This window comes from Rhinatrema bivittatum, chromosome 10, assembly GCF_901001135.1.
Source record: "Rhinatrema bivittatum chromosome 10, aRhiBiv1.1, whole genome shotgun sequence".
In the NCBI taxonomy this organism is placed as follows: domain Eukaryota; kingdom Metazoa; phylum Chordata; class Amphibia; order Gymnophiona; family Rhinatrematidae; genus Rhinatrema; species Rhinatrema bivittatum.
Genome location: NC_042624.1, coordinates 8,777,530 through 8,791,705, shown reverse-complemented (window position 1 = coordinate 8,791,705; position 14,176 = coordinate 8,777,530). Strand labels below are relative to the sequence as shown.

Sequence of the window (14,176 nt, the reverse complement as noted above, 5' to 3'; positions counted from 1 at the left end):
TCCAAGTTAAACCTTGTTCCTACTGAAAGAATTAAGTTCTTCAGGACATGGATAGATTGCCTGGAGGAGAAAGTGTTCTTCCCATTGGAATGCGCATTCTGCCTTTGAACCTTGATCCAGAACCTACTACAACAGGATCACGTCCCGTCCCAAGAAGTCGTGTTTATCCTGGGATATATGGTGGTAGTGATGCATGTAGTTCTCATGAACCACCCCAATACAAGGATTGTCCAGTGGGACCTCCATGCTCAGTGGAATCAGTTGCTTTGGTCCATGTCGCACCCGGTGAAGGTTACTGCAGACGTGAAAAGGTCTCTGCGGTGGAAGTGAGACTCAAATGTCCTGGAAGTGAATGCTCCTCTTTGGCTTCTACCTTAAGTAACACTAGTAACGGAGACATCCACCATGGGGTGGGGTGCACCTATAGGCTCCTTCTGAATCCATGGGATCTAATTGACAGCAGAATGTCTGTTTTCAGATCATGCAGCTACATCTGTGAGCAATCAGACATGCACTCAGAGTTTTTTCATTCAATTGATATCATTTATACAATGAAACAAAACAAGAAAAAGAAATTAATAGAAATACAAATCGTAAATAGATCCAATACTGAACCTAAGAAATTTCCAAAATACTAGCCCACATTAATGAGCAGGAGATGTGTCAAAGGATAAACAAGACAAGGGGGAAAAAAAGAAAGATAATCATAGAACCATGAGGTGATGAGCTTTGTAAATATACAGCCTTTCTAACCACTTATTTATCATTGCTAGATACTACAATATTCCTCACTGTCTTATTCCTTAAAGAGCGATTTAAGTGTAGTGGCTCAAGAAAAATAGGTTTCTAAACATTTACATTGGAATTTAAGGAAAAAACTTGCTCCAGTATCTAGAAATATTTGCATAAAAGAGAAACTGTTTCCTATGGACTTGAGTAGTCTGAGAAACATCAGGAAAGATCTGGATTTTTTGGCCTCAAAAAAGAAAATCTTTACACTGAAAATATTTATAAAGCACCAAATTCGTATCTTACTTTAAAGTAAAAGAAACAAGCAAAGTAGTTCTAGTTGGAATTTATTTATTTATTTATTTATATTCTTTTTTATACCGAAATATAGCAGGCTGCCTTCATTCCGGTTTACATTGTAACAACAGTTTCATACAGTGAACAGTTATAAAATTATAAATAAATAACACCAAACTAAGAGAAAAATGTGGTTATATAACGTCTCAGCAAAAGTAGATTAAACATTTTTTTTTTTAGAATGAGACAAACTAGGTTAGTTTAGTATAGTATTTATTAGCATATATAACGAAGAAATTGTGTTTAGAAGGTGGTTGGGAATGGTCTATATAGATCAAATCATTCTGTGTATGATTGTCTAAACAGCCATGTCTTTAGTTCTTTTTTGAAGTTTTTGGAATCTTTGATGGAACTTAGATATTCTGGGATAGAGTTCCATTCTTTTGGTCCGGCTATGGAGAAAGCTCTATGTCTAGTAGAGGATAGTTTTGCAGAGGAGGAATGAATAGCTGTAATTTGTCAGAAGATCTTGAAGAGCGGGGTGATTTGTGTATTGTAATCATGTTGTCTAGGGATGAGTTGTTGTCTTTGTAAATTTCATTATGTATGATGGTTAGGGATTTGTATCTTATTCTTTGTGAAATAGGTAACCAGTGAAGGCTCTTTAGGGTTGGAGAGATGTGGTCGAACTTCTTTATTCCGGTTAGAACTCGTGCAGCAGCATTTTGAAGTAATTGTAGTGGTTTTAGGGATGATTTAGGTAGTCCTAAGAAAATTGTTATCAAGGGATTCTTCTAGGAAGGTAGAATTCCCTAGACTAGCCAGGACATACTTTCTTCCTTCATTATCCAATACAACTTTCTTCTTAGGAGGATAATACGATTGAGAAATAACAGGAACCTTATCCTCGTCAAAGAATAATACTTCACTTATATACTTCCTAAATAATTCCCCCGATGATAGTAACCCAAAATTTAGAAAACGTAAAGTACAGGATCTTATTTCATTTTCCAACAATTTAAGCTGAATATGTACAATAAGATTGTCCTTGATGGAGAATGTACAAGTAGCTTGCACCAAAGTTAATTGTGAGTTTATTGCCAGCACAGATCTTTCTATTCTTGCAATTTTGTTTTCTTGCTCTTCCATCTTAGTCTTCATTTCAGTTGAAAAGACATGCATCTGGGACACAGAATAGTGATAAATTTTTATTAACTTTAGCAATCAATCTCCACACATCCAAAAGAGTAACATTAACTGGTTCCTCAATTCCTTCAGCTACTCCAGCCATAGAAGGAATTATCAAGGGAAGAAGGACTACAGAATAACTAGCCCTCAAAGCTTCCAGAATTGGCAAAGTTGACTTTGGGTAATTCACAACCCCAGAAGATTCTAGAACCAGTTTAGGTTGTGCAGAGCCGAGCTGTGTCAGGAATATTACCAGAAAAAGTCAAATCTTCTGCAAAAGACACAGTGGCAGGCTGCAGGGGTGGCTGGTTGACTTAAAGATATTCCGAAAGGTGAACATTCACCAAGACAGTCTCTATTGGATGACTCACTTGTTCGAACGAAGTGGTCATCTATGGGCCCATGAAGTGCTGCCAAGAAAGAAGCAGGAGAGGATGTCCAGGTTTTAGATTTTCTCTTCCTCCCCATTTTTTCGGTGCTTCTTTAGCACACAGCTTTGGCAGCACGCAGCGGCTGCACATCGCAGGGCCCTGCAATTTATAGCTATAACTGAGGTGTTCGTTGATGACGTTGGCATCCATCCGTCCATCGCCAGGAACTGGTTAAGATGTTTTTGGTCTGCAAACTCACTTCTCCTCCCCAGCTGCGTGCCACAGGGCCCTGCAATTTATAGCTGGATTCAAGGCACTCATTAATGACGTCGGCAAGGCCCGACTGGGGGGGGGAGGGCGCCTCTCCACTCTCTCCGTCCGTTGCCAGGAACCGGGTAAGATTTTTGGCCAGCAAACGTCTTCCAGCCTCACAAGTCTCACTTCTCCTCCTTGCACTGAAAGTTTTTTCACATCTCCTTTGGGAAAAGAGAATTCTGTTCCAAACTGTCAACCAAGTAGCAATGTTCTATATAAATATGCAAGAGGGTGCACAGGGTCATGGGACCCTCTGTTAAGAATCTCTAAGAATTTGGGAGTGGCTTTGCAGCCACAGAGCCTTCCTACAATCAACCTACCTTCCTGGATCTTCAACACTCTGGTGTATCATCTCAGCAGTTTTTTGTCCCCAAGAGTGGCTTCTAGACTAACCTGTAGCAGGTAGGTTGTTCGACCTCCTAGGTTCATCCATCAGTCGACTTCTTATGAAAGGAGAACAGAAATTTGTAAAATTTTGCTCCAGTGCAAGTTCAGATCCACTCCATATGATTTTCTGCTCAAGTGGGATATAGATCTGCTGTATGCTTTTCCTTTACTTCAGTTGGTGATGAGAATGGTGCAGAAGGCATTCAAGGACTGGGTGTACCTTATCCTCATTGCTCCAGCATGGCCTAGTCAAGTGTGATTCTATTATTTCCTTCTGGAATCCGATCTGACTTTTTGCTAACTCAAGAGGAGAGCCATCTGTCACCCGAACCTTCTCTTTCTCAACTTGATGGCCTAGATATTGAGCGCTCACTAGTCTGTCTCTATTCAAGGAAGTTGAGGATATTGATTTCTGCAAGGAAGCCTTCAACTAGAAAAGATTATGGTTTTAAATTGAAAAAATCTTTGTGTCAGGCAAGCTCCTTGAACTCATTTGCCTGCTCCAAAGGATTTGCTTTGTCTCATCTCAGTATGTCATCTATCAAGGTGTATCTTGTTGCCATTGCAACGTACCGTGTTCAAGTGAATGGCAAACCAATCTCCATACATCCTCTGGTGTCGAGATTTATGATATACAAGTCCTCCAGTTGCCAAGTCATCAGTGCCATGGGATCTCAATATCATATTGGTACAAATAATAAAACCACCTTACGAACCATTTGTTGGCTTCCTTAAAGTTCCTCACATGGAAAGTGGAGTTCCTAGTTGCTATCACATCAACTAGAATAGTAAGTGAGCTTCAGGCATTGGTTCATTATTCACCGTGCCGGAAGTGTTTCCCCAACAGAGTGGTGCTCCTAACTCACTTCAAGTTTCTGCCAAAAGTAGTTTCGGCCTTTCGTTTGAATCGAGCCATTTGTCATTAACTAGGCGCTTAGACTTTGCCTTAACATGGTTATTAATAACTCCACCTCAACAGGGCAATTCATTAATGCTACAAATGCATTGATTGACATTTATGTTCTCTCTATTAAAACCCTAGCTTCTTTTCTCTGTTCCAAGTTGTATAACTCCCTTGTTTTATTGTAACTGCAACCCTTAGCCTTCACTTGTTTAATGTTTACTATTATTATTATTATTATTATTATGATCAATGTTATTTATTACCTTTTTTGTTCCCTCTCCACTTGTTAATTGTAAACCGACATGATGCGATATTTATCGCGAATGCCGGTATAGAAAAACTTTAAATAATAAATAAATAAAGCAGTATCCATTGATGATATCTGCATAGCTGCATCTTGGTTGTCATTTCACCCCTTTAGGTCCCATTTCTGTCTAGACAGTCTATCAAGAAGCAACAATAACTTTGGGCAAGCAGTTTTAGACAGCCTGTTCACCCAGTAGTCTATTCTCCAGGTTGCTTGGGATCCCCCATGTGTCATAGCTAATTCAGTCTTCCTGTTGATGGAGAAAGGAAGTTTGCTTACTGTAACTAGGGCTCTCCATAGATAGCAGGATTGATTAGCTATACTTAATACCCCCCCACACACATACCCCCCCCCATAGACCTCCCTAGAGAGTTGTCTGCATAGCTAAAGCTAAGCTTTGCAATCATCTGAGGGGCTCACAGGCCAGCACACATGCAGGAACTCCCACACATGGTTCAATAGAGCAAAATCTGTATGAGCTAGGAGAGAAGGGTCTGCTCGGTGCTGTCAGATGATGTCACCTGCGTGTCATAGTTAATTCATCCTGCTGTCTATGGAGATCCCCATTTACGGTAAGCAAACTTGCTTTTATGCTAGAGATTATGCTTAAAGTTTGGTTATGTGGAAGGTTTTACTTGGGGTTTCTATTTAATGCTTTAACCAGATAAAACCCAATAAACTCAATTTTCACATCTGGTAGGTCTTAAATCTCACCTCCAGTGCCTTTCAGCTGCTGCTGGACAGCCAAATCCTGGTGCAGCCCTGCAGCTGCTGAGAGCAGTGAGGCACCTGCACACAGACACAGCATAGCAGACAGCTGCTCTGTCTCCTCCTCCTCCAGTGCCCTGCACGTTCAGGACAGGCGGGGGCAAGGATGGAGGAGTAGCAGATCTGTGCTTCTGTGTCTCTGGACTGAGGCAGAGGAGAGCAAAGGGAGGGATTGTGTTGGGGCTGTGTTGGCTGTTGGGGAGAGGGAAGAATGCTAGGAATTATGGGGGGGGGGGGGCATGTTTGGTGAGGGAGAGACTGCTGGGGGATGTTGTGGCGAGGGGCCTACGCTGGGTGAGCGGGAGGCTGCTACAGGTTGAATGGGGCATATTGATGGGTGAGGGGGAGAGTGGTCAGAGATTTATACTAAAAAAACACGAAAAATTCCCAGTAAAAATGTCTGCACTGCAAAAATGCCAATAAATACTGGGTGATTAAAATAAATCGGTATGTATTGATTGTTTTGTGGAGGAATTTTTAAATCATTCTCAAAGAACTCCTGATTAGCAAAACCAAACCATCTAAACTTAACGTTTTATAAATGCCTAGAAGCAGAAGGCCTGGTTCTGCTCTTCCTAAGACAGACTAAGTGCAGTGGAAGCCAGGATGGCTGCCATAGAAATGTGAAACAGGAAGGGGGGGATTCCGGGAGAAGGTCTGTTCTTCATTGTCCACCTAGTCATTCTGTTCAGGTATTGATATTTTTTGTGGTGTTATTTTTAGGAAGAGCCAATGGATACAGATCAGAGCAGCAATCTGCTGAGCTCTCTACAGTCAGAAGTCGCAAAATACCAGATGCTAATTGACGAAGAGAACCAAAAGTTAAAAAGATACAAGGTAAGGTTTGTTGCTGTGGATGTAATTAATCAGCAGTGAGTCGTCTTTTTTTTTTTTTTTTTTGGTTTTCCCTCCCCCCAGGAAGACTTTATTTCTAACGTGCTTCAGAATCTTGGTTTGGAGTTCCTTCACCTATGCTTTCTTTCCCCGGGATGGTTGCCTGAGCTGAGCAGTTTAGGTTCTCCTGCTTTTAGAGGAGGAACTTGACAGGGAAATCCAAGACAAATGAAGCTCTGCGCCAGCACAGGCTTTCTCTCAGCCCCCTGGGGGCAAGACACACAGCAGGGCCTTTTCTTGGGTAGCGAGGATGGTAACTTTCTTCACTTTAAGTGCGTGTGACTGCTGTTTTCAATCCGACACGTTTTGGGGCTCACTTTGTAGGGCATGGTTAGATATTTTTAGTGTCATTTGGGGGTTTTCTTTTCTGTTTTTGCACTGATCTATTTCTTTCCCAAGCTCTTTGCTTGAATTTGGTAAATGCGTACTGTGGCAAAACAGTTTTGACTGTAAGTGATATTGTTTCTTAGACATTTGAAGCTCCTTTTGCAGGGCAGCAGCTGGTTCTGAAGGGGTTAATCTCAGCGGAGCCAGCTGTTGTCACCTTTGCTGGCTGAAGTGTCAGTAAAAAATAATCTGTGGAGAAGCGATGGTTGGCGGAAGCTGGAAGCAAGAGCGAGATTTAGCGACTGCCAAGGTTACTAGAATTGTCACCATTAACTCAGGGCTTTGTTTAGTTCTGCAGTTAAGTTTAATAAAAAGTAAAGGTTACTATGAAATCCCTTTACCTTTATCTCTGCTTGCCGCAAGGCAAATTTACGTAATATATTTTTCCTTATCATTTTACACTCGTCCAGAAAATGTGGGTTTTATCCTTCTCTCTCAGCGGATGGAGGCAGAGCATTGGCCCTTTTTTTATTAGTTTATTCTTAGGACATTACTACATCTACTTAAACCAGGCACAGAAAGAATAAAGCAGTATTCTCTGCCTGCCTCCAGTTGATGAGAATATCTTCTTTCTGGTACAGCAGCTCGTAAGGTTTTCAGTGGAAAGCATTTATTGTAATAAAAAAAAGAGAATTTAAAAAGAGAAGATTTCCAGAGGGTTTACTGGGGGCCATGCTACTGACAAGGCTGTCAGTTTGATACAGCTGCCCCCTTCCTTTCAAACAAGAATTAGATAGAGCCTTTCCTGTTTCATTCATCTATTACTGGCAAGGAAGAGGATGCTTTGGGGATTTTGCCTTTAAATTGTGCTTCAGCAGCTGACAAACTGTAAGCAAACAAAAAAAAAAAGATTGGCTGCTTTTAGAGACCCTTAGGCTTGTCAGGTAAGCCCCAAAGGGGTGCTTAATGAAAAAAACAATGCTGCTACTACAAAGCTTTTCAGCAGGTTGAGAGCGTGGGAACAAACGTTCAGTAGCAGATTCAAGCACTTGCCAGGTACATGTGACTTAGATTGGAAACAGGATGCTGGGCGTGATGGACCCTTGGACTGACCCAGTATGGCATATTTTATGTTCTTGTGGGGAATTGAAAACTGAGGAGCATTCAAAAATAGTTCAGTCCACAAAGATATTGATCAAGGATCTAGATTTAAGGGCAAAATCACCAAATCAAAAGATTCCACCTTATCCCGAAGTAGCAGATCAAGCTAATTTTGACATTGAAACTGTGGCAGCCATTTTGAAAACGCTCAATCTCCTCATAGCTCTGGCCAGTCTGTTTTTTTAAAGGAAACAGCCTCTGCAATATTAGTTTCCGAGGAAAACACTCAGAAAGATGAGGTTTATTTGCCAAACTTGCCCTCTAGCAGTACTTACTCCCCAGAATTCTTCAAATGTTTGCATCAAGCGTTTTTTTGCGATCAAGGGGCAAACTGAGACAGGGCCATCTTTTTGAACACACATGCAGTTAGATCGACCATCTTCATCATTTATTAAACCTCCAAAAAGAATCGGGGCTAGAACCCCTCAGGAAGAAATAATTTCTCCACATCGTTTTGATTTACCTCATGATCTGGAGGATGCTATTCTGGGAAGTAACAATGATTCTCTAGAGAAGGGGAAATTATAATCTGAGGAGAAAGATGACTCTGTTTACAACTCTTTCATAAGGACAAAATTTCAATACTAATTGCTCATGTAAATTTGGTGCTCAGGCTATCAAAATAAGATATCCCAGATTGAGACCCAATAATTAAAGATATAAGAAAGCCATCAACTGCCTTTCCCTTACATTCAGAAATTGAAAATATGGTCTCATCAGAATGAGACCACCCAGAGACTGGTTTCAGACGTTTGAGGTTTTTTAATAAACTTTATCCGCTGCTTACAGAGGTCCAAGAGAGACTATTTCAGAAGCCTAAGGTTGATGCTATAATCTCTGTAGTCACTAGAAAGACAGTTATTCCTATAGAAGAAGATGCAGCACTCAAGGACTCTTAGGATGAGCTTATTTTTAAGCATTCCTTCACCTCAAGTGCTGTGTCTGTTCAGGTGACAATTTGCACAAGTTATAGCAAGGGCTCTTTTGTGCTGGATTCAGTACTTTAAAGAAAATGTGACAAGACTTGAGTCTACAGCTACATGTATTGGCTAATATGATCTAATAAGAATTACTTCTAGGTCCTTAGCTTTAGCAGTCAGAGCAATAAGGTTACTTTGGCTAAGGAATTTGGAAGCCGCCTGATTGCCTAGGATATGTCTCTGTAAATTACCTTGCAAAGGTCATTTGTAATTCAGCAGTGAGCTTGAGAAATTGGTCAAGGATTTAGGAGAGGCCAAGCTACAGATGCTTCATAAGGAGATATCTACCTGGTAGACAATTTCCAATGCAATCTGCGAGGCCCAGAGGGCCTATCATGGAGCCAGAAAAACAAGAACAGACTTCTTAAGGGCTTCAGCCATAACCCACAGTTCACAGTGGTTCAACGAGTAGGAGGGGTCACCTTCAAACAATACAAACAATCTAACTTCAGTTAGTCAGCCAGCATGACTCACTGCTCTCTTGATTAACAAATGTTGGTACCTAATCAAGCCAAATCCCACTACCTCAACACCTTTCCAAGGTGAGTAACTGAACTGAACTTTTCAACCTTTTCACTTAGGTATACACTGCTCCTAGCTTATTTCCAGCTTCTGGCTACTTTTTTTTTTTTATATATATACAAACACTCTAACTTCTGCTTACTAGCTACCTTACAGACTATTAAAAATAAACACACTAACTACTGCTTGCTAGCTGCCTTACTGACTAACTATTTAAAAATACAAACAGTCTAACTTCTGTATTTGCTGTCTTATTGACTATTAAAAGCATAAACACACTAAATAATATTCCCAAATAGTAAAGTTTTGCCCCAGTACTTTTAAAAAAGACAATGTCCCAAGCAAAAACTTACTGATTCCTTTCAGCCACCAGCAAGGTGATCCTCTCCTCTCAGTGCTCCCACTGGATTCTTCCTTATTTTTCTGCTATAACAGTTCAGAATATTTGGGAGGTATCAAAGCCCAATTATTCTGGTTGGTATGATGTAAACCCCACTGTAAGAACCCTTTCTCTAAAAACTGAGTCTTTCTTAGTGAGTAAGTATATTGATCCATGGAAACATTAGTTTAAGATATAATATAAATTTGTATTCACTATTTCATATCTTAAAAGTACAAATTTTACAGTATATCAAGATCAAACAATATATACAGAAATTTAGATATAAATATTGTGGTTTAAGTTGTGTTATTGTTTTGTATCTGGGGAACCTGGTTTTATATAATGTATGTAGGGTTGATGTAATGTGGGCTTGATGTGTGTAGAAGTATTTCAGGTATGTACTTGTGATTGAGAGGTGGTTTTATTGGGTGGGTTGATATTGCTATTGACTATGTTTTTGTCAATGCACTAAATAATGGTTGTATAAATTTCTGTGTATTATTTGATCTTGATATACTGTAAACTTTGTACTTTTAAGACATAATATTGTAAATAGAAATATATAATATATCTTAAGATAGTATTTTCATGTATTAATATACTTACCCCTAGTTTTGTTTTCTAATTTCTTTTGGGGGAAGTAGGACTGGATATAGCCAGACCTATTCTTCCTTAGCGAGAACATCCAACCTGTAATGGTTAGTGAACATATGTAAAGTAGACCAAGTGGCTGCTTTACAAATTTCAGTAGGATTTACTGACCCTACTTTTGCTCATGATGTGGACATTGTTTAAAAAAAAAACAAAAAAACCATCCTAGAAGCACAGACCAGATGTATTCTACACATTAAAAAAGGTGGAAAGAAGGCAAAACGATTACCGGCATGATGAAAGAAGCTGTTTTAGCCAAAAGATCTTCATTCAAAAATTGGAAGAAGGATCCAACAGAAGAAAATAGGATAATGCATATGCATTGGCAAGTTAAATATTAGACATTGATAAGACAGGCTAAGAGAGAATTTGAAAAGAAGTTGGCTGAGAGACAGAAACTCACAGTAAACACTTTTTAAAATATATCCGAAGCAGAAAGCCTGTGAGGGAATCAGTTGGATCGTTAGAGAAGGTAAAACCATCACGGAAAGATTAAATGATTCCTTTGCTTCGGTGTTTACTGAAGAGGATGTTGGGGAGATACCTATTCCAGAGAAGGTTTTCATGGGTAATGATTCAGATGGACTGACCCAAATCAAGGTGAACCTAGAGGATGTGGTAGACCTGATTGACAAACTGAAAAGTAGTAAATCACCTGGACTGGATGGTATACTCCCCAGGGTTCTGAAGGAACTAAAAAATGAAATTTCAGACCTATTAGTAAAAATTTGTAACCTATCATTAAAATCATCCATTGTACCTGAAGACTGGAGGATAGCTAATGTAACCCCAATATTTAAAAAGGGCTCCAGGGGCGATCCGGGAAACTACAGACTGGTTAGCCTGACTTCAGTGCCAGGAAAAATAGTGGAAAATGTTCTAAACATCAAAATCACAGAACATGGTTTAGTGGAACAAAGTCAGCATGGCTTTACCCAAGGCAAGTCTTGCCTCACAAATCTGCTTCACTTTTTTGAAGGAGTTAATAAACATGTGGATAAAGGTGAACCAGTAGATGTGCAGTGTACTTGGATTTTCAGAAGGCGTTTGTCAAAGTTCCTCATGAGAGGCTTCTAGGAAAAGTAAAAAGTCATGGGATAGGTGGCGATGTCCTTTTGTGGATTACAAACTGGCTAAAAGAGAGGAAACAGAAAGTAGGATTAAATAGACAATTTTTTCAGTGGAAGGGAGTGGGCAGTGGAGTGCCTCAGGGATCTGTATTGGGACCCTTACTTTTCAATATATTTATAAATGATCTGGAAAGAAATACAACAAGTGAAGGTAATCAAATTGCAGATGATACAAAATTGTTGAGTAGTTAAATCACAAGCAGAATGTGATAAATTGCAGGAAGACCTTGTGAGACTGGAAAATTGGGCATCGAAATTGCAGATGACATTTAATGTGGATAAGTTGAAGGTGATGCATATAGGGAAAAACAACCCATGCTACAGTTATACAATGTTAGGTTCCATATTAGGTGCTACCACCCAAGAAAGAGATCTAGGCGTCATAGTGGATAACACATTGAAATCTTCTGTTCAGTGTGCTGCGGCAGTCAAAAAAGCAAACAGAATGTTGGGAATTATTAGAAAGGGAATGGTGAATAAAACGGAAAATGTTGTAATGCCTCTGTATCGTTCTATGGTAAGACCGTACCTTGAATACTGTGTACAATTCTGGTTGCCGCATCTCAAAAAAGATATAATTGTGATGGAGAAGGTACAGAGAAGGGTGACCAAAATGATAAGGGGAATGGAACAGCTCCCCTATGAGGAAAGACTTAGAGGTTAGGACTTTTCAGCTTGGAGAAGAGACGGCTGAGGGGGGGATATGATAGAGGTATTTAAAATCATGAGAGGTCTAGAACGGGTAGATGTGAATCGGTTATTTACTCTTTCGGATAATAGAAAGACTAGGGGGCACTCCATGAAGTTAGTATGTGGCACATTTAAAACTAATCGGAGAAAGTTCTTTTTCACTTAATGCACAATTAATCTCTGGAATTTGTTGCCAGAGGATGTGGTTAGTGTTGTTTGAAAAAAGGATTGGATATGTTCTTGGAGGAGAAGTCCATTACATGCTATTAATTAAGTTGACAGCCACTGCTATTACTAGCAACAGTAACATGGAATAGACTTAGTTTTTGGGTACTTGCCAGGTTCTTATGGCCTGGATTGGCCACTGTTGGAAACAGGATGCTGGGCTTGATGGACCCTTGGTCTGACCCAGTATGGCATGTTCTTAAAAGAATTAAAACTGAAAATTTTCTTTCCTTTATTTCTATTAGGATTTGTGAGTATGTGGGCCCTGGGCTGAGGTGAGAGATGGCACTGCCCACGGAGAGGAGCTCCATGAGCCTCACCGTCAGGAGGTGAAGTCTCAGCTGTGATGTGCACAGGACAACAGGTGGTGGAGACAGAGAGTCGAGATGAAGAGCTGAGGTGTAGCCAGATAGTGACCCCAGGTGGTGGAGCCACGGAACGTCAGCTCAGTCGCTGACGTTAGGTCAGGCTATAGAAAGTCCTTAATCTTTAGTAAAGGAAGTAGAGTGCCACGGCCCTTGGAGCAGGGAGCGTGGCAGAGACACACACAGACGCTGAGGTGTACCAGGTCTGTGAAGTGGGGTATTCCCACGAAGGAGTCCTCTTAAAGTGAAGAGTCGGCAGTGGTCCACAGAGCGGGGTACTCTGATGAGGGTCCTTGGTAACGATGGCACGGAAACGGTCCGTAAGCGGGATACACAGAGGAGGATTCCTCTGTAGCAATTATACGGCAATGGTCCGCATAGTGAGGTACACCGAAGAGGGTCCCTCTGTAGCAATAGCACGGTACTGGTCCGCAGAGCAGTAGTATGGCAATGGTCTGCAGAGCGGCGTACTCCGAAGAGGGTTCTTCTTGTAGCAGTAGTATGGCAATGCTCCGCAGAGCGGGGTACACCGAAGAGGGTCCCTCTGTAGCAATAGCACGGTACTGGTCCGCAGAGCAGTAGTATGGCAATGGTCTGCAGAGCGGCGTACTCCAAAGAGGGTTCTTCTTGTAGCAGTAGTATGGCAATGGTCCGCAGAGTGGGGAACGCCAAAGAGGATTCTTCTTTTAGCAATAGTATGGCAATGGTGCACAGAACGGAGTACTCACAGGAGTAGATCGATAGTTCCAGAGAAAGCCCCGGGGAACGGAGCAGGCAGCGATCCTAGGAAGAAGACCCTCAGTGGAGCGGATAGCCAGAGACGAGAGGGGCCCCTGAGGAGCGGGTACCCAGAGTGTCTCACACCAGGAATCAGGAACTGGACCAAGAGTCGTAGCGAAGCGGATTCAGCAATGAGGAAACTCGTTGCCAAGTCATAGGTAGGCAGGGCCAGCCGGCTTAAGAGTCCTTGAGAATTGTCGTCATCCGAGGGTGACGCCTCCGAGGTTCCTGCCATGACGTGCATAAAGACTGGGCTGGTAGAGCGTGCGCCTAAGGAACTCCAGGGTCAAGATGGCGGTCGGCAGTACCCATACCGTCCCGGGAGGCCCGGGAACCAGAGCGTGCAGGCCGGAAATAGCTGGCTGAGGCCACGAGTCGGCCCAACGAAGTCAGAGTAGTCAAGCAAGAGGTGAGCAACAGCGGTCGCAGCTGTCTGTGACCAACGGGCGTAACACTTCTGCTACATCAGTCTAGAAACCTACCATAAGGAAAACAAAAAAAAATATAAAAAATAGAATATCAGAGGAAAATCTCAGTGAAGTTTTACATTTTAAAAAAGAGACATTTGTTTCAATGTTTTGCAAAAAATATCAGAAATCTTTATTTAGCGTGACAGTGTATTGGCTTATTCTTTCTGCACCTGACTTAAGTAGATGTAGGGATGTCATAAGAATAAAAAAAGCCAATGCTCTGCCTCCATCAGCTGACAGAGAGGAACAAAACTCAAAAATTCTAGACTGATGTAGCAGAAATAAAAGAAAATCAGATATGTTTTAACTTTTTCTTCTTTCATGCACCTCCTT

The 14,176-nt window shown here is 41.1% G+C and overlaps 1 protein-coding gene across 5 annotated transcripts in view; it reads left to right on the top strand.

Moving 5' to 3' along the window:
* UCHL5 (ubiquitin C-terminal hydrolase L5) overlaps positions 1-14,176 on the top strand; it is a 166,977-nt gene that overhangs the window by 48,946 nt on the left and 103,855 nt on the right. For all 5 annotated transcript variants that reach the window (XM_029618537.1, XM_029618536.1, XM_029618535.1 and 2 more), the window contains exon 9: positions 5,990-6,103. In XM_029618537.1, the coding sequence (XP_029474397.1) occupies positions 5,990-6,103 (114 nt within the window). The remainder of the gene's footprint in view (positions 1-5,989; positions 6,104-14,176) is intronic.